Source organism: Callithrix jacchus, chromosome 13 (genome assembly GCF_049354715.1).
Source record: "Callithrix jacchus isolate 240 chromosome 13, calJac240_pri, whole genome shotgun sequence".
NCBI lineage: Eukaryota > Metazoa > Chordata > Mammalia > Primates > Cebidae > Callithrix > Callithrix jacchus.
In genome coordinates this window covers 97,485,196-97,505,810 of record NC_133514.1, presented here as the reverse complement: position 1 = coordinate 97,505,810, position 20,615 = coordinate 97,485,196, and the positions used below count along the sequence as shown (strand labels likewise).

General features: G+C 36.9%; 2 protein-coding genes and 1 pseudogene across 8 annotated transcripts in view; 2 read left to right on the top strand and 1 right to left on the bottom strand.

Moving 5' to 3' along the window:
* Positions 1-20,615, top strand: part of STARD6 (StAR related lipid transfer domain containing 6) — a 79,083-nt gene that overhangs the window by 32,281 nt on the left and 26,187 nt on the right. Inside the window, exon 4 of one of the 3 annotated variants that reach the window (XR_013525916.1) lies at positions 13,766-14,003. Coding sequence is in view for 2 of the 3 variants with exons in the window: in XM_078348197.1 (XP_078204323.1) it covers positions 13,766-13,813 (48 nt within the window). In the remaining variant the exon portion in view is untranslated. Of the gene's footprint in view, positions 1-13,765; positions 16,851-20,615 lie in introns of those variants that run through there. The other 2 variants (XM_078348197.1, XM_035271128.3) reach the window with 2 other exon arrangements.
* LOC108587888 (L-lactate dehydrogenase A chain pseudogene) lies at positions 8,191-14,003 on the top strand (annotated as a pseudogene). Its single transcript, XR_013525914.1, has one exon. The product of XR_013525914.1 is annotated as an L-lactate dehydrogenase A chain pseudogene (transcript).
* POLI (DNA polymerase iota) overlaps positions 12,923-20,615 on the bottom strand; it is a 24,522-nt gene continuing 16,829 nt past the window's right edge. For 3 of the 4 annotated variants that reach the window (XM_035271121.3, XM_002757247.6, XM_008979840.5), the window contains exons 8-10: positions 18,619-18,749; positions 15,580-15,785; positions 12,923-14,003 (exon numbers count right to left, since the gene is read on the bottom strand). In XM_035271121.3, the coding sequence (XP_035127012.2) occupies positions 13,185-14,003; positions 15,580-15,785; positions 18,619-18,749 (1,156 nt within the window). In that variant the 3' untranslated portion in view covers positions 12,923-13,184. Of the gene's footprint in view, positions 14,004-15,219; positions 15,258-15,579; positions 15,786-18,618; positions 18,750-20,615 lie in introns of all 4 variants that reach the window. The other variant, XM_054244224.2, reaches the window with a different exon arrangement.

Here is a 20,615-nt window from a genome sequence, read left to right as displayed (position 1 = left end):
TCTCCACCCCAAATCCACAGTATATATGTTTTTCTCAGCACCACATCACACCTACTCTAAAATTGACCACATAATTGGAAGTAAATCCCTCCTCAGCAAATGCAAAAGAACAGAAATAATAACAGACAGTCTCTCAGACCACAGTGCAATCAAGTGCAAATTGCAAACTAACTCAGAATCACACAGCTTCATGGAAATTGAACAACTGGCTCATGAATGTTGACTGGATAAACAATGAAATGAAGGCAGAAATAAAGAAGTTCTTCGAAACCAACAAGAACAAAGACACAACATACCAGAATCTCTGGGACACATTTAAAGCAGTCTCTAGAGGAAAATATATAGCAATAAGTGCCCACAGGAGAAGAAAGGAGAGATCCAAAATTGACACCCTGTTGTCAAAATTGAAAGAGCTAGAGGAGCAAGATCAATAAAACTCAAAACCTAGCGGAAGACAAGAAATAACTAAGATCAGAGCAGAACTGAAGGAGATAGAGACACACACACACACACACACAAACGCTTCAAAAAAATCAATAAATCCAGGAGCTGTCTTTTTGAAAAGATCAATAAAACAGACAGACCACTAGCCAGATTAATAAAAAAGAAAAGGGAGAAGAATCAAATAGATGCAATAAAAAATGATAAAGGTGATATCACCACTGACCTCACAGAAATATAGACTACAATCAGAGATTACTACAAAAAACTCTATGCACATAAACCAGTAAACCTGGAAGAAATGGATAAATTCCTGGATACTTGCACCCTCCCAAGCTTCATGGAAACTGAACAACTGGCTCTTATTGTTCAGGAAGAAGCCGAAACCCTGAATAGACCAATAACAAGTGCTGAAATTGAGGCAACTATTAATAGCCTACCAACTAAAAAAAGTCCAGATCCAGACATGTTCACAGCTGAATTTTACCGGATATACAAAGAGGAGCTGGTACCATTCCTTCTGAAACTATTTCATACAATACTAAAGGAAGGAATCTTTCCCAAATCATTTTATGAGACCAACATCATCCTGATACCAAAACCCCACAGAGACTCAGCAAGAAAAGAAAACTTCAGGCCAATATCCATGATGAACATAGATGCAAAAATCTGCAATAAAATACTGGCAAACTGATTGCAACAGCACATCGAAAAGCTGATCCATCACGATCAAGTAGGCTTCATTCCAGGGATGCAAGACTGGTTCAACATATGCAGGTCTATAAATGTAATCCACCACATAAACAGAACCAAAGACAAAAACGAAATGGTTATCTCAATAGATGAAGAGAAGGCCTTTGACAAAATTCAACAGCCCTTTATGCTAAAAACTCTCAATAAACTAGGTATCGAAGGAACATGCCTCAAAACAATAAAAGCTATTTACAACAAACCTGCAGCCAATATCATACTGAATGGGGAAAAACTGGAAGCCCTTTGAAATCCAGCACTAGACAAAAATGCCCTCTCTCACCACTCCTATTCAATATATTATTGGAAGTTCTAGCCAGAGCAATTAGGCAAGAAAAAAAAAATAAAGGGTATTCAATTAGGAAAAGAGGAAGTCAAATTTGGAAATCCCCTATTTGCAGATGACATGATTACATATTTAGATGGCCCTATCATCTCAGCCCCAAATCTCCTTAAACTGATAAGCGACTTCAGGAAAGTCTCAGGATACTAAATCAATGTGCAGAAATCACAAGCATTTCTATACACCAATAACAGACTAACAGAGAGCCAAATCACGAGCAAACTCCCATTTACAATTGCTACAAAGAGAATAAAATACCTAGGAATACATATAACAAAGGATGTAAAGGACCTCTTCAAGGAGAACTACAAACCACTGCTCAAGGAAATAAGAACGGACACAAACAGATGGAGTAACATTTCATGCTCATGGTTAGGAAGAATCAATATCATGAAAATGGCCACACTGCCCAAAGTAATTTATAGATTCAATGCTATCCCCATCAAGCCACCAGTGACCTTCTTCACAGAACTGGAAAAAACCATCTTAAACTTCATATGGAACCAAAAGAGAGCCTGCATAGCCAAGACAATCCCAAGCAAAAAGAACAAAGCCATAGGCATCATGCTACCTAATTTCAAACCATACTACAAAGCTACAGTAATCAAAACAGCATGGTACTAGTACCAAAACATAGATATAGACCAATGGAACAGAACACAGGCCCTGGAGGCAACACCACACATCTACAACCATCTGATCTTTGACAAACCTGACAAAAACAAGCAATGAGGAAAGGATTCCCTGTTTAATAAATGGTATTGGGAAAAGTGGCTAGTCATATGCACAAAGCAGAAACTGGACCCCTTCCTGAAACCTTACAGTAAAATCAACTCCGGATGGATTAAAGTCTTAAACATAAGACCTAACACCATAAAAACCCTAGAAGAAAAACTAGGCAAAACCATTAGGACATAGGCATACTAAAACACCCAAAGCATTGAAAACAAAAGCCAAAATAGACAAACGGGACCTAATTAAACTCCAGAGGTTTTGTACAGCAAAAGGAACAATTATTAGAGTGAACCAGCAACCAACAGAATGGGAAAAAATTTTTGCAATCTATCCATCTGACAAAGGGTTAATATCCAGACTCTCCAAAGAACTAAAACAGATTTATAAGAAAAAAACAAACAAACCCATCCAAAAGTGGGCAAAGAATATGAACAGATACTTTTCAAAAGACATATATGAGGCTAACAAACATATGAAAAAATGCTTATCATCACTGGTCATTTAGAGAAATGCAAATCAAAACCTCATGAGATACCATCTCACACCAGTTAGAATGGCAATCATTAGAAAATCTAGAGACAACAGATGCTATAGAGGATGTGGAGAAATAGGAACACTTTTACACTGTTGGTGGGAGTGTAAACTAATTCAATCATTGTGGAAGACAGTGTGGCACTTCCTCAAGGACATAGAATAAAAATTCCATTTGACCCAGCAATCCCACTACTGGGTATATACCCAAAGGAATATAAATCATTTTATTATAAAGACACACACACATGTATGTTCATAGTGGCACTGTTTACAATAGCCAAGACCTGGAACCAACGCAAATGCCCATCAACAATAGACTAGACAAGGAAAATGTGACACATGTACACCATGGAATATTATGCAGCCATAAAAAATGATGAGTTTGTGTCCTTTGTAGGGACATAGATGAATCTGGAAATCATAATTCTCAGCCAACTGAAACAAGAACAGAAAATCAAACATCACATGTTCTCACTCACAGGCAGTGTTGAACAATGAGAACACATGGACACAGGGAGGGGAGCATCACACACTGGGGTCTGTTGTGGGGGACCAAGGGAGGGACAGCGGGAGGCTGGGGAGGTCGGGGAGGGAGAACATGGGGAATGCTTATACACTGTTCGTAAAAATGTAAATTGGTTCAGCCATTTTGGAAAGCAGTTTGGCAGTTCCTCAAAGAACTGAACAATCATTCAACCAAGGAATTCCACTACTGGGTATATACTCAAAGGAAAATAAATCATTCCACCAAAAAGACACATGCACCTGTATGTTCACTGCAGGGCTATTCACAAGAGCAAAGATATATGGACACCTGAGAATCAACCCAGTTGCCCATCAATGACATACTGGATAAAGATAATATGGTATACATACACTATGGAATACTATACAGCCATAAAAAAAGAACAAAGTCATGTCCTTTGCAGCAACAGGATACCACTGGAAACAATTATCCTAAGCAAAGTAATGTAGAAACAGAAAACCAAATACTGTGTTTCTCACTTATATGTGGGAGCTAAACATTGGGTATACATGGATGTAAAAGATGGAAACAACAGACACTGGGGGGAATATAAGGGAGGAAGAGAGAGTGGAGCAAGGGTTGAAAACTATCTATTGGGTACTATGCTCACTATCTGGGTGATGGATTCATTTTTACTCCAAATATCAGCATCATGCAATATATCTCTGTAACAAACCTGCTCGTGTATCCCCCAATTCTAAAATAAAGTGAATGTTCAGATGTTAATAAATCTAAATGTGATACCCTGTTTTATGGCTAGAATCATTAATGCTTATTAGATATGATGTAAACTATATGATCACATGATAATTTGCACAATTTGATGGGATGCCACAATTTAATGCTATGTATTTGATTATTCAGCCACCCAAAAGCCAAGTAAGTGAATACCATGGTTAAAGCTAAACTTTGGTGCATCTTTAGTAAATATACAGATACTGGGAGTGTGTACCTCTAAGTTTCCTTCACTGCTAGGATGTTATATCAAAAAATTGATGACACTGAAGTAGAACACTACAGTCTGGCTAAGCCTAAACAGATTAAATATTCTGTCAATATCACAAATTTTCTAAATCCATATACATGTATCTTCATACGTTTTGGTTTAGATCAATCAACTATAGGCTAAACTTTATTAGAATACAAGTTTGTAATTTGAAACAAAAGAAATGACCACTATGACACAAATATAGTACACTGACCACTTTTAAAATTCTATAGTAATTTCAATAGTAATTTCTTTGTGAAGAAGAAGCCATGTTTCCTCATTGTTTTAATTATTATTTTATTGCTGTTTCTGCTGGCTAGCAAAAACAAGGAATGTGAGTCCTTTTTACTGTGTTTTATTGTCCAACTATCAGATTCTTGAGTGCCATGAGGTAGGTGCATCAACAATAGAGGCAATAGCAGCTTCTCGATTCCTGGTTCCTTATCACTAGGTCACAATTGACAGTAACTTCTCCAGCCTTCCAAATGTCAAGAAGCAGTGGCAGGGTGGCAGCATACTGATTACAGTTTCTTGAATTCATAGTTCTCTGATGGATTCAAAAGACATAGCTAGACTGGGCACAGTGGCTCATGCCTGTAATCCTTCCTAGCACTTCGGGAAGCCAAGGCAGGAGGATCATTTGAGGCCAGGCATTCAAGACTAGCCTGGGCAACATAACAAGATCCCATCTCTATATATTTTTTAAAATCAAAAGAGCTTATCTGATGGTTGGTTCTGTATAGTTCTCAGATTCATTTCTGGAGGCCAAACCTAGAACTCACTCCTTCAGCTCCTCAATTATTTTGTAAGCATTTAATTCACTATACTAAATTCCTTCTTGCTTAAAATATGTACACCAGTTCCATTTTCCTGACCAATACATTTGAAAAACAGCTTATAGTTTTCTCAAAAGATTTTAACATATTTTAAAAAGATTTTTTCAACATTTGAAGACTACAGCATATCTAATATTTAATAAATACAACTTAGGAAAGAAAAGGAGGATGCCAAAATATCACCAAATTATGAGACTCCATCCAACCACTATGTACCAAAAGGATAACTCTCTTTGTGAACTAAAATTGTTAATATGAATCAACTTTATAGAACAAGGTTGAAATGCAGAGTGTACCCTTCTCCCAGAAGAAAAACAAATAGTAGGTAATACTGTGAGGTAATAGGATAAGAGAAAAATCCACACTATCCTCACAACGATTTACAAGTGGTGGTATTATGCAAATAAGAAAACATAAAATGATTAAGTTTGAAGACAGGAGATAAAACTTTGGACCCATAGAAGATGAGTAACTAGAATGTGACTGCTCGGGAACCTTTAAGGACTATCTTCTCAGTAAAATGGTGAGCTAAAAAAAAAAAAATCCAACCATAAAAATTTTTTTTAAATGAACTGAGAGAGAGGGCAATTGTCCCCTGAGAATCCATGACTACAGTCTTGTCAACAGCTGAGATTTAATTTGCAAGATAAGAAATTAACAAAATAGTCCAAGTGCCAGCAGAAGCAAGTTCAAGTATTTCCTGGAGTGGCACATCCTCATCCAGACTTTATAGGAGTTCCACAAATAAAGGCTAGCCAACATGAAAACACACTCCAAAATCACAGAGCACATGAAAAAAAATGCCAGCATGTGTGAGTTGTCAGCAGAAATAATAAGACAAAGAATTAGAGTCTCCCACCAAATAATTCAAATATTTATATTACTTCATGCAGAATAAAAATGACTCTGTTGAAAATAGTAATTAAAATAAAACATGACAGCTCTAACACAGACAGTATAAGAAAAAGTGCAAGCAGATTTGTAAAAGAATAGAATTTTCTATCATTCTATCACTCTAGGATTAATGCAAAACAATCTAGGTAGTTTAGGCAGAAAGTGATAAATATAGTACAGCTAATTAGGTACTTAGGGCATTGTTGGAAAAGTGGGAAGGGCAGATTCTAGGCTCTCCTGGATGCCTCCAAGTATACTATGTAGGTCTCCTACCACGAGAGCTACTACCTTTAAGTCTACATTGGAACTACTAAATTCAAGACTATATATCACAGCTAGAATTCAAATAGCAATACATCATTACTTTTGCTTTTACAAATTCTGGACATCCACAAGCTGATGACCCAAAGGACTAATTCTATATCAATGATGTGATGCTAATGGGACTTGGTAAGGAGAAGTGGGTGAAAACTAATTGAGAAATATTTGTAACAACATGGATGGAACTGGAGGTTGTTAAGTGAAATTAGCCAGGCACAGAAAGACAAACTTTGCATGTTCTCACTTATTTGTGGGAGCTCTGTTGCCAGGCTGGAGTGCAGTGGTGTCATCTCACCTTACTGCAACCTCTGCCTCACAGGTTCATGCAATGCTCCTGCCTCAGTCTCCCAAGTAGCTAGGATTACAGGCGACCACCACCATTCTTTGCTAATTTTATATTTTTAGCAGAGACAGAGTTTCACTATATTGGACAGGCTGGTCTCGAACCCCTGACCCCGTGATCTGCCTGCTTCGGCCTCTCAAAGTGCTAGGATTACAGGCATGAGCCACCTCCAGCCTCAAATCTCTTAACAATAGTGGGTATTTTTTCTTCTTGCAGTTTTATCAGCTTTTGCTTTATGTATTTTGACGATGCATTAACATTTAGGACTACTGCATTCTCCTGATGAATTGACCCCTTTATCATTGTGAAATTATCTTCTGATAAATTCCTTTTCTCTGGTGTTGCGAAAACTGGCTAGCCATGTGCAGAAAGCTGAAACTGGACCCCCCCTTCTCACATTACACTAAAATTAACTCCAGATGGATTAAAGACTTAAACATAAAACCTAACACCATAAAAACCCTAGAAGAAAACCTAGGCAAAACCATTCTGGACATAGATGTAAGCAAAGACTTCATGACCAAAACACCAAAAGCATTGGCAACAAAAGCCAAAATAGACAAATGGGACCTAATCAAACTCCACAGCTTCTGCACAGCAAAAGAAACAGTCATTAGAGTGAATCAGCAACCAACAGAATGGGAAAAAAATTTTGCAATCTACTCATCTGACAAAGGGCTAATATCCAGAATCTACAACGAACTAAAACAGATTTACAAGAAAAAAACAAATAAGCCCATTCAAAAGTGGGCAAAGGATATGAACAGACACTTTACAAAGGAAGACATACATAAGGCTAACAAACATATGAAAAAATGCTCATCATCACTGGTCATCAGAGAAATGCAAATCAAAACTACATTGAGATACCATCTCATGCCAGTTAGAATGGCGATCATTAAAAAATCTGGAGACAACAGATGCTGGAGAGGATGTGGAAAAATAGGAACACTTTTACACTTTGTGGAAGACAGTGTGACAATTCCTCAAGGACCTAGAAATAGAAATTCCATTTGACCCAGCAATCCCATTACTGGGTATATATCCAAAGGATTATAAATCATTCTACTATAAAGACACATGCACACAAATGTTCATTGCAGCACTGTTTACAATAGCAAAGACCTGGAACCAGCCCAAATGCCCATCGATGATAGACTGGACAGGGAAAATGTGGCACATAGGCACCATGGAATACTATGCAGCCATAAAAATGATGAGTTTGTGTCCTTTGTAGGGACATGGATGAACCTGGAAACCTTCATTCTCAGCAAACTGATGCAAGAACAGAAAATCAAACACTGCATGTTCTCACTCATAGGTGGGTGTTGAACAATGAGAACACATGGACACAGGGAGGGAAGCATCACACACTGGCATCTGTCGGGGGGAAACGGGAGGGACAGCAGGGGGTGGGGAGTTGGGGAGATAGCATGGGGAGAAATGCCAGATATATGTGATGGGGAGGAAGGCAGCAAATCACACTGCCATGTGTGTACCTTGCATGTTCTTCACATGTACCCCAAAACCTAAAATGCAATTTAAAAAAAACTCCGTTGCTCTAACAAGCAGTTTTCCTGTTGAAAGCTATTACAGAGCTTTCGATTGTTAAGACTAGTGTCCTTTATTCAATCTGTTACTTTTAACATATTTGCCTTTATATTTAAAATTTTTTTAAATATATGTGATTGAATTTTAGATTTTGGGGTACATGTGTAGAACATGTAAGATTGTTGCATAGGTACATACATGGCAATGTGGTTTGCTGCCTTAAGAAATATAGTACAGGTACTGGAGCAGCTGCTGCCTAGTCTGGATCCCACTGCTGTGTGCCCCCAACGCCCGCCTGACGTGCATTCCTGGTTCCTTTTGGTTCCAAGCCCAAAATGGCACTCTCAAGGATCAGCTGATTCATAATCTTCTAAAGGAAGAACAGACCCCACCCCCCCAGAATAAGATTACAGTTGTTGGGGTTGGTGCTGTTGGCATGGCCTGTGCCATCAGTATCTTAATGAAGGACTTGGCAGGTGAACTTGCTCTTGTTGATGTCATTGAAGACAAACTGAAGGGAGAGATGATGGATCTCCAACATGGCAGCCTTTTCCTTAGAACACCAAAGATTGTCTCCGGCAAAGACGATAATGTAACTGCAAACTCTAAGCTGGTCATTATTACGGCTGGGGCACGTCAGCAAAAGGGAAAAAGCCGTCTTCATCTGGTCCAGCGTAACGTGAACATCTTTAAATTCATCATTCCTAATGTTGTAAAATATAGCCCGAACTGCAAGTCGCTTATTGTTTCAAATCCAGGGGATATCGTGACCTATGTGGCTTAGAAGATAAGTGGCTTTCCCAAAAACCGTGTTATTGGAAGTGGTTGCAATCTAGATTCAGCCCGATTCCCTTACCTGATGGGGGAAAGGCTGGGAGTTCACCCATTAAGCTGTCATGGGTGGGTCCTTGGGAAACATGGAGATTCCAGTGTGCCTGTATAGTGTGGAGTGAATGTTGCTGGTGTCTCCCTGAAGACTCTGCACCCAGATTTAGGGACTGATACAAATAAGGAACAGTGGAAAGAGGTTCACAAGCAGGTGGTTGAGAGTGCTTACGAGGTGATCAAACTCAAAGACTACACATCCTGGGCCGCTGGACTCTCTGTGGCAGATTTGGCAGAGACTATAATGAAGAATCCAGGCGGGTGCACCCAATTTCCACCATGATTAAGGGTCTCTGTGGAATAAAGGATGATGTCTTCCTTAGTGTTCCTTGCATTTTGGGACAGAATGGCATCTCAGACGTTGTGAAGGTGACTCTGACTCCTGAGGAAGAGGCCCGTTTGAAGAAGAGTTCGGATACACTTTGGGGGATCCAAAAAGAGCTGCAATTTGAAAGTCTTCTGATGTCATAGCATTTCACTGTCTAGGCCACAACAGGATTTTAGCTGGAGGTTGTGCATGCTGTCCTTTTTATCTGATCTGAGATTAAAGCAGCCATATTTTAAGAGGGACTGGGACAAACATCAATTCCTGAAGTTAGAAATAGGAACGGTTTGTAAAATCCTACAGCTATATCCTGATGCTGGATGGTGGTAACCTTGTGTAGTCCTAAACTGGTTAGTGTAAAATTGTTGTGCCACCTCTGAGGCACCACTGCCAATGCTGCACATGCTGCAGTTGCCCCTCGAGCCAGAGAGATGTTCATTTGTTATATAACTTCCTGGCTCCTTCACTGAACATGCCTAGTCCAACATTTTTCCCCAGTCAGTCACATCCTGGTATTCAGCATATAGATCCAACATCACATGTCTTGTTCCAAAGGATTTTATTTTGTGAACTACGTAAGTGGTGTACATTACCATACAATGTAAAAAGATCTACATATAAACAATGCAACCAACTATCCAAGTGTTACACCAACTAAAATCCTCAATAAACCTTGTACAGTGAAAAAAGTACAAAATAAGCTGTCAAAAATAAATCCAAATAAATTTGTACTTAGGCACTACAGTGGAATAGATACTTTTTAAAAAAGTTCTCCCAGTACAAAACACTAGATCTTGGAGAAAACAGACCTCTTAATTCATTGCTGGTTTGTAATATATAAAGGAAATCTCCAGGCCCACACTCAAGACAGAAACTCCCTCTACACTATACCAAGACAGAAACAGAAAAAATTAAAACCCTCTACGCTTAAGAAACAGAAAAACAAAAACAAAACAAAACAAAAAACTTGAGCTGAAACAAAAGCAAGAAAGCAGCAGAAAGCATCAAGCAAGAAGCAAGCCTGAAAGATGGGGTTTATCCCTGAGGACAGATAACAGCATTTGCCTGTTAGTTTGCAATTGACCTGAAGACACAAATAGGCTAGTAGTAAGGGTCAAGGAGCTTAAACTTAAGACAAGGCATTCAATCAGGATCCTCAAAGGTGAAGAGAATATGCCAAGGAGTTTGTAGCACCTCATCCAAAGATCCAAAGAAGCAACAAACTCAAATCATACTAAAGGAAAACACACACAATTTATGCCCTCTGTCTTCTCACAGATTAACACATACTCAAGGAAATAAGTCACAATAATATGCAATAATAACCTTAAATTTAGACTTGTAAAGACTTAAAATACTGAAATTATCAAAAATATAAAATATTTGATTCTTTAAAATTAGAAATAGACTTACAAGGGACTGTAATGAGTAAAGAGGAAGTTAAAAAGAATCAAATGAAAAATACATTTTTTGAAATTAAAACCATCATTCTTGTTTTAAATAGCAGGTGAGATGCTGCTGAAAAATGAATTAGTAAACAAAAAGATAGAGCTGATGAAATAAGCTGAAATGCAGTAAAGAGAAACAAGATGAGAAATATGACAAATTAAGAGACATGAAAAATACAGTAAGAAAGTCTATCATTTGTATATAGTCCTAGAATGGAGAAGAAATATTTGAAGAGCTAATAGAGAATTTTACAGAACATGAATTAAAAAATACAGGAAGAAGCCAGTATATACCAAGAATAAAAAGAAATTCACACTTTCAAATATTACAGTAAATCTGCAGAACACCAAAAAAAAAAAAAGAGAGACCATCTTAAAAACAGAAAAAAAATCACCTAAAAAGTTGATTCTGAGGCCCAAAGATACTAACTTAAAGCCACAAAATAAGTAGCATAACTGTGACATAGCCCTTATATTCTCAATCCATAAAATATATTTTTAACTATTTTACCTTCTCTTTTTAAACTGGCCAAAACCATTTACTTTCTCTTGTTAACCACTTTTTCTTAAGACCCTTCTAGCTGCCCAAGTTCCTGAAACTATTACAAGGATTACAAAATGTTTCACTGATTTATTTACAAAAAGTCATATATTCTTTTCATAAGATTAATTACCTTGCTGGAATACTCCATGTAAAAAATACTATGTTCCTTGATTCAGAGTACTAAATATTTGCATGGTGAACAATTTCTGGTGTTCTTGCTCCAAGTTATTGTCCTTGATAACCTCAAACTACCTATTTAAAATCCTTTGTGTTAGCCTATTTTCAAATTCCAAGGAATCCAAAACTAAGTTAAAATTTCAGACGTGGGGCTGGGCAGGGTGGTTCACAACTCTAATCCCAGCACTTAGGGAGGCTGAGGAAGAGGATTACCTGAGGTCAGGAGTTTGAGACCAGCCTGGCCAACATGGTGAAACCTCATCTCTACTAAAAATACCAAGATTTGCTGGGCATGGTAGCACATGCCTGTAATCCCAGCTTCTCAGAAGGCTGAAGCAGGAGAATTGCTTGAACCTGGGAGGCGCAGGTTGCAGTGAGCTGGGATTATGCCACTGCACTCCAGCCTGGGCAAGAGTGCCACTCTGTCTCCAAAAAAGAAAGAGGAAAGAAAAGCAAATTTCAAACCTGGAATAAAGTATTTTTAAGCTACTCTTTGGTTCATATTTGTATACTTTATTTTTAAAGTCTCTTCTTTAGATTATATGTGCAAAAACTGTAAACATGAGACCAGGATACTCCCATATTAGTGCTGAAGGATACTTTAGTATATTCTATAAATATCCTCCATGTCTTGCAAATTGTATAATTATGTTCTCAATCTTGTATCCAATTTTTAGTTTGGCAGGCAAAAGAGGAAGGCAATAATAATGGGAGAAAGAGGACATCCACCAACAGGCAATACCAATAACATCCACCAATAACAATGGGAGAAAGAGGACATCCACCAAAGGACTTCTTCCATTAACCAGTATTCTATAAGCCCATTACCTTGCATTTCTGGTGTCCATCTTTCCCTTAATTTATTTGCATGGAGAGTTCCTTATACCACTGTTCTCTACAACATACACACTTCTCTCACTTCAACTCCTCACCCTGGCCCTAGCCAAACCATTCATTCATTCAACATTTATTGAATGGCCTTTGTGTGCTGGGTTATTTTGGTAGATTCTAGGTGTATAAAGAAGCGTTAATTGAATATAAATTACTTCGGTACTTTAAAAGTCAACATATTAAATGTAATGAAGTACTTTAGTCAAAACTACCCATATTTTTAATAGGTTAGTTGGCAGTAGGATTTCCTATTTGGTTGTATCCTAATAGGCTGAATTTGAGATATTCCACATTGCTCAGGAAAAAAAAATGTATTCTTTATCACAGCATTGCAATGATTTATTTTTTATATGCAAGCATATATATCTCCCCACAAATTCATGAAAAATATTGTTGACCATGATATTCTTTTTATTGAAAAGCAACATAAAATGGCTTTAGACATAGAAGATAGCATTTTACATTATTTTTTGTTATAAATATTTTTATGCTTTGTGCCAGAACTTACTTCCTGTTACTATTCCTGCTTTATCTGGAACAGTTTACTCCATTATTGAATATTTATTAGTGTTTAATATAGAAGAGCTTAATAAACCACCAATCCAAAAATAATGGTATTCCCTTGCTTTTCAGACCTTTTTGCTGAATATGCTTATTTATGTCCAATGTGGAAATCTGATCCTGTTCTCTTCCACTCTGCCAGCAGTTCCTTTTGTACTACTTCTGGTAGTTCATAGAAAACTTGAGGATCAATGTCAGAAGGAAAAGTAATTTTCTCATCTACAGAATCTTGCTCTCTATTTTCTGTAAGTCCTTCAGGAGCGTCTGTTGCTACTGTTTGCTTATGGCTATCTGTAGCATAGTTTTTGGAGAAAAGTTGCTCACTCCGCATATTTGGAAATGAATGACAAACAGACACAGCAGGATTTGAATTTGTAAGGTGGAATCCTTGAGGTTCTTTAGGTCCTTGACTCATTTGTTCATCTTTTAATCTATTATCTAAATAATATGAATAATCCTTTTGGCTAGACAGATCAGAGGAACTACTTCTATTTAAGCCTGATGTTCCCGGTTCACAAGGAGATACAGAGGACACCTGTTTGCTACTGGATGAATGATTTTTAGGGTTTATGGGAGTATTTTGCATTTGTTTTGTAGAAAAGAAAGACAATACTCCTTTAGAGGCATGTAATGGACAACTCACACTTTCTTTCCCTTGAAATTTTTCTCTAGATTTTCCAGAAAGGATTTCTTCTTGAATATCTACTGGAAGCTGCTTAAAGACTTCTTGGTCAACACCTTCAGGAAGTGAACAGAGTGAGAATTCATTAATGTCTTTTTCTTCAGAAAATCTTTTAGTATCTAGTAGAGACTCCCTAGTTCTCGTACTTTCAACTCTTCCACTTGGTAGGAAATCCCGGTTTGTTTCTTTGTCTTTGGGAAAATCTTCCATATGAGTGTCTTTCATTTTCTAGAACACAAGAATAACAGACTATTTTAGATATCCCTGCTGCTGCTGTGTGCCTGTAGCTATTACCTGACATGTTTCTAACCTACTTAATAAATTCGATTCTTTGTGGCCACTTCCAAACAACCAGAGATCTACTACCACAATTAAGTCACACTACTGTGTGACTCTTTACTCACTATTCCAGGAAGAGGTTTCCTTCCCAGATAGCACTGAAACAAAGGTAAACATGCATTTGGACACCTGGGAAGATTTTAACAATCATGTACCCAAACTTTCAATTCTATAAATAAAAGAACAGTGGCCTAGAAAAGCAATTCACCCAGGGGTATTTTTCAAAAAACACACATACAGCATCAAGGGCTCATTTTCCAAAAATTACTATTCTAAAGGGTAACCTTTAAAAAAAAAAACCTATAACAAAAACCCAACATCATCAAGCTATAGTGCTAATTTATACTTATATTAAAAAAATGTAAAGATACATTCAACTATAACTTACATAATTTTTCTATATAGTTTTTCATTTAAATGCCTCTAGGTTTAATCATCTTAAAAATATAAACATAGTAAAATATAACTCAGTAAACATAATACAATATTAACTCCGAAAAAGTAAAAGGAGTAGAAAAGATTCAGGTTATTATATTTATTGAATACCTATTGTGTGACAAATACATACAAGGCACTTTCACTTATATTTACTTCTCTAATGCCAGTGTAAATGAGCACTTTTAATTCCAATTTCACAGATTAATTAAAATGTAAAAAGAAAACACCTTTGTAAATTTAATACACGGAATAAAAAGGGTCACAGAAAAAAAGTAATTTGAAGAGAGAATTAATTCACTATTTCCATACACTGTCCTGTTCTCACTTTGAAGTTAAATGGAAATAAAAAGGTTACTAAAATTATACTGACTAAACAAACAAAAGCATTTTACATTAACTATACGCATGAACAATTTAGTAAAAAATAATTTTTTAAGGCAACCCACATTTACAAAATAGAGGTGTGTCTATTAGTAAAAGGGTTTTGTTTTAGTCATCTGAAAATGTGACTGGCCTCTGCCTTTCTATTGCCACACTGTTAACTTTACAACTGTAAAATCAGTAGTCAGTTCTATCAATATTGCTATCAAAATTCAATACTCTTTCAAAACCAAGAAAATGTAAATACTTTAACAAAAGAATCATGGGAAAGGTACTGGTAACTTACGTGTCAACTGAAAGATCAAAAGATGTGACTTCTAATATCTGAAAAGATTTTGATACTTATGAACTAATCCATATTTTTACAGACTACTATAAAATGTGTTAACAATTCCAAAATAGAGAACCTCTAAAATGTTCTATCTTTTGTACAGTGATGCTCATGTTTTCTTCTTAGATCACAGTATATTTAAGAACAGCAACCATAATAAGATAGGTATTATAAACAAGTTAATCACCTAAACAATATCACCCAAAAGAATCTCTAAACTGTATCAAAAAGACAAGCACTTAGATTTGTAATTTTTAACCACACAAATCCAATAAGAGCATTCTTAGAAAACCGAAAAAAAAGGAGTGTACTTACAAAACTGTGCTTTCCAGAGTGTGAAGCTGTTGGTAATGATGGTGTTAAATAATAATCCATAGGCCCTTTTTTAGTGGTATTCAGTGCTTTAAGGTTGCAGAAGCACACACTTAGAAGAGTAAGGTGAAATGGCATCTTCACATTCACCATATTTCGAAAAAGTTTCATCAGTATATCAACCATTGGGGTCATCACATCATAATTTCCTAAATAAAATGTTTAAGAAGACAATAAACATTATAATTAATATAAGGAGCATAATATACTTGATATTGCTGAGATTAAGAAATTAAAATCCTAAATAAGTATTACTGGGCATCTTGACATTATATATACCAAATTAAGATATTTTAACATTAATACTAAGTGGTTAAAAGTTTTCAAAAGATTTAAAATATGGGACTTCTGGTTATAGTACTGTGATATGGCCAGAAAGTCCTCTCTCAAAAAGCTACCATAAAACTGAACATTGTCAAAAACAATCTGGAAATGAACCAAAGGCAAACAAAGCAAGAAGTACTGATTTATGAACAGCTGCTATATGTTAGCTAAGAGAGTAGGAGACAGCAGCTTCATTAGCTGCGACTGTTTGAATGCCCCTTTATACCACTCAGTTGGTACAGGGTGAAGACTGCAAAAGCCAACAGCTTCACTTCCAGAGGGGACCAGACCTGATTTGAGGCAGAGTGCAAAAAGCCCACACTTAGCAGTGCTGCCAGTAAAAATAGCAAACTTGATAAGAAATGAATGGGGAACTCCTACAGCTCTGCTAGTCTGAGGCGTTAGTGGTGGTTGGGGTGAATGAAAGAACAGTGGACCAGCCAGAAATTTCAGCAGGGGATCTGGAAATGAGAGAACCAAAGAGGGACTACATAGGCTCCCCTTACAACTCTAGCCAACTAGGAGGCTACATGCACATAACCAGAAGGCCACAGAGGGCCCAAGCTCTCCATACACTCCTTATTGAAAGGACCACATGCACATCAAGGGGAGATAAAGAGGGCCTAGCAGAAAATAAAAGATAAGGCAAACTTGAAAATGGCCTAAATTTTCTGAGTCCTCTCCAACCCATGCATGTATCCACTGGCAGAGGTAGAAGTCTTCCAGGCTCTAGTCTTTGAGCAAAACCTTTGCCAATCACTGGCTAACCATGAAACTATACAGACATGGGCAAATTCCCCGAAAGTCAATATAAAAATACAAATTTGAATTTAAAAAAAAAAAAAACTGAGCAGAGAAATCAGTGGCTACACAGCACAGGGGAGACAGATTCTGCAGATTACGTTCAGACAAGTTACCTAAAGAAAAGAACAGGAAAGAAAAAGAAAAATCCCTACAGGAAAAAATTTTAAATCCAAAGTTGCTACAACACATTGCCTATGAGGTCCAGTTTTCAATAAAATAGTTCAAAACATGCAAAGAAACAGGAAAGTGTTTCTTGTACGCTTTTTCCCCCAAACATGGATACTTTTCCTGTACATATTTGGGGGAAAATGCAGTTAACATAAATTGACTTTGAGTTGGACTTAGCAAAGACTTCAAAGTCATTACTATAGATATGTCCAAAGGATTAAAGACAAACGTGTTTAAAGAATTAAAGTAAAATATAATGACTACCAAAAAGAGGAATCTCGATAAAGAAACAAAACAAAACATACAAACAAAAGACAAATAGAAATTCTAGAGTTAAAAACTACAGTAACCAAAACCAACAAATCACCAGAGGGGCAACAGCAGTTATGAGATAACAGATGAATCAGAGAACTTAAAGGCAGCTCAATACAAATTAACCACTTTGTAAGAAAGAACAGAAAAAAAAAAGACTGAAGAAATATAAACAGAGCAGCAAAGACCACCACAGGGTAGAATCGGTATAAGGATAAACATATAGACCAATGAATCAAAAAAGTCAAGAAATAAACTCATATTTATGGTCAATTAATTTTTGACAAAGATGCCATGGTAATTCGGTGGGTAAAGAATAGTCTTACACAAATGATGCTGATCAACTGGATACCCACATGCAAAGTAAAGAACTAAGACCCTTACCATATACCACACATAAAAAATTAACTCAAAATGGACCTAAACATGAAGCTTAAACACCATAAAACTTCTAACAGAAAACAAAATATCTGCGACCTTTGAGTTAGGCAAATAATTTTTACATATAACACCAAAAACACTATCCATAAAAGAAAAACCATGCTACTACATACCACTAGAACAACTATAATCAAAGAGACTGATAATACAAATATTGGCAAAAATATGAAAAACTGGAACCTTCATATATTGTTGATGAAAATGTAAATTATTACATGAACTTTGGAAAAAAGCTGGTAGTTTCTTAAACAGTTCATATTACCGTATGAACCAGCAATCCCACTCCTTGAAATCTACCCAAGATAAATGAAAGCATAGACATATACCCATCCAATGACTTGCACTTAAATGTTCACCAAAATGAAACAATGGGCATTTGCCCATAAAGAAGTTATCTCATGCTATATCGTTACCATAGTTCTGTTCTCTTCGAACTCGGAAAACATTCTCAAATGACTCTTTACTTAGTTATCCATTTAAAAACAAGGACAGGTGCAGTGGCTCATGCCCATAATCCCACCACTTTGGGAGGCTGAAGCAGAAAGATTGCCTGAGCTCAGGAGTTTGAGACCTTGTCTACACTAAATATCAAAAAAATTAGCCAGGTGTGGTGACATGCACCTACTGCCCAGCTACTTGGGAGGCTGAGGCAGAAGAATTGCTTGAGCCTGGGAGACGACAAGGGTTGCAGTTGGGCTATGACAGCACTACTGCACTTCAGCCTTGATGCAGAGCGAGACCTCAAAAACTAAACAGAAAAATAAAAATAAAACAACGAAGTTTTCTGGTGTAAATTCCTTAAAGAATAAAAGCATTTAATTGCTTGCTAATTCCCTGTGAAGACTCTCCATTTTTGGAGCATATTTCTAATTCAAAGTTGGCCTATTTAAGAGTTCAACCTGCTAATCAAACTGTTGGAAAACCAGTCCATACCTGTCCCTAACTTCTGAATTACATGCGATGGAATAGAGCACTGACGACTCTCACGACCATGGTGCTTCCCAGATGAATACCGACGAATTATTAATCTTACCGTATGAGGCTTCCTTCCATCTCGGCATACTCTAAAAGTAAAGTGGAAATAAGGAATTTAAAAAAGTATTACCTAAAGACTTTTAAAATTATATAATACCTCATTTATCTAAAGGTGCCAGATTTTATTGACTATAACAATTATACACATAGTAGATAACAAAATAGTAAGCAATCAAGTTCCCTAAGTATCCAAATAATCACCACGAAGTCTATGCACTAAAGTTTTGAAAGTTTACATGTAAGGCTCTCAGGCCTCACTCAGAATTGAGTGCTGTCAGAAACAGAAGAGATATAAGATTTAATCATAACAAGCTGTTTTATAATCCAAATCCAAAATAAAACTAAAAGCAATCAATTTTTTTTTTTTTTAGATGGAGCCTTGCTCTGTCACCCTGGCTGCAATGCAGTGGCACAATCTCAGCTCACTGCAACCTCCACCTCCCATGTTCAAGCGATTCTCTTGCCTCAGCCTCCTCAGTAGCTGGGACTACAGGCATGTGTGACCATACCCAGCTAATTTTTTATTTTTACTAGAGAGCGGGTTTTGCCATGTTGGCCAGGCTGGTCTCGAACTCCTGACCTCAGGTGATCCCCTGCCTCAGCCTCCCAAAATGCTGGGATTACAGACATGAGCCACTGGGGCCAATCAAAAGGCAATAAATTAAAATCAGCAGGAAATTTAAGAAACCAAATCATTCACTGACAAAAGCAAGTAAGTGAAAAATAACAAAAGAACCTTTTTTCAAACTTTTTCTTACGAAATAAGATTACAGAAAAAAGTTGTATTTTTTTACAAAACGAAATTACTCTTGTTAAAGTGTAATCACTATTGCCATTATATGATAGCTTATTAGAGCAGTATCTTGAAAGATCATATACTATATTTAGATATAAATGATATACAATATGTGTACATGCTTTTTAAAAAGTTTCATCTAAATGTCTTGATTTTGGCATTGAAACAAAAGTTTTAATTATATGACAAATTCACTTAAGAAGTATGAAACCTAATTACTGCAAAAATAAATGTCATTAAAGGATAACATTTTCCTTTTTATACACATGGCAATGCATATAAAACCAAATCTCAAAGACAAAATACAAATATTTCACATTTCCGGGGGCACATCTGCCAGGAACTCTTGTCCAGCAAGATGGTTACAACCTGGATGGGGGGTGCGTGGAAGACAAAGATGATAGACAGCCGGGGTCTGGAGGGTTGAGAAGTCTATGCTTCACCAATGGCTTTATTTAGTTCAGGGTCAGTTTATATACATTCTTGAAACTTTGCTTAAGTCAGTTCAATACATTGTTCCGTGAGATCAAGGGAAACAAAGTTTTACAGTGAAACTGCAAGTTACAACATAAATCAGGTGGTTACAGTAGAAAGATCAGATACATAATGGAACCCAGCAGGTGGGTCTTGTTATCCATTCAATAAAAGTTCAGATCCATCATCTCGCTACACAGAAGTTTCTCTTAAGCTATGACAGTCAATCACTACTGTCTTGACAGAACAAAGAAGAATATGCTTGTGAAAATGAACACACTGCTACACATGGCTGCTAACCATTAAGTCACGGTGCAGTTCAAGACTGCATGGCCATCTAGTGATTGTCCACAGTAGTTTATCTTTAACCCAAAGCCTCTTTTAGTTCCTGCTTTTCTTAGCTCGACTTCCTCCAACTGGAGACTCTGTGTCTGGGCTCAAACTCACCGCAAGGTGAGACCCAATTTACTAGGGGTCTCACACGGGAGTGCTCCCCACACACATTGTTAAATACACTCAACTTGAAGATTCTGAACTGAAAAAAACAGTTTTAGGTCCGGCATGGTGGCTCATACCTGTAATCCCAACACTTTGGGAAGCTGAGGTAGGAAGATCACTTACTTGA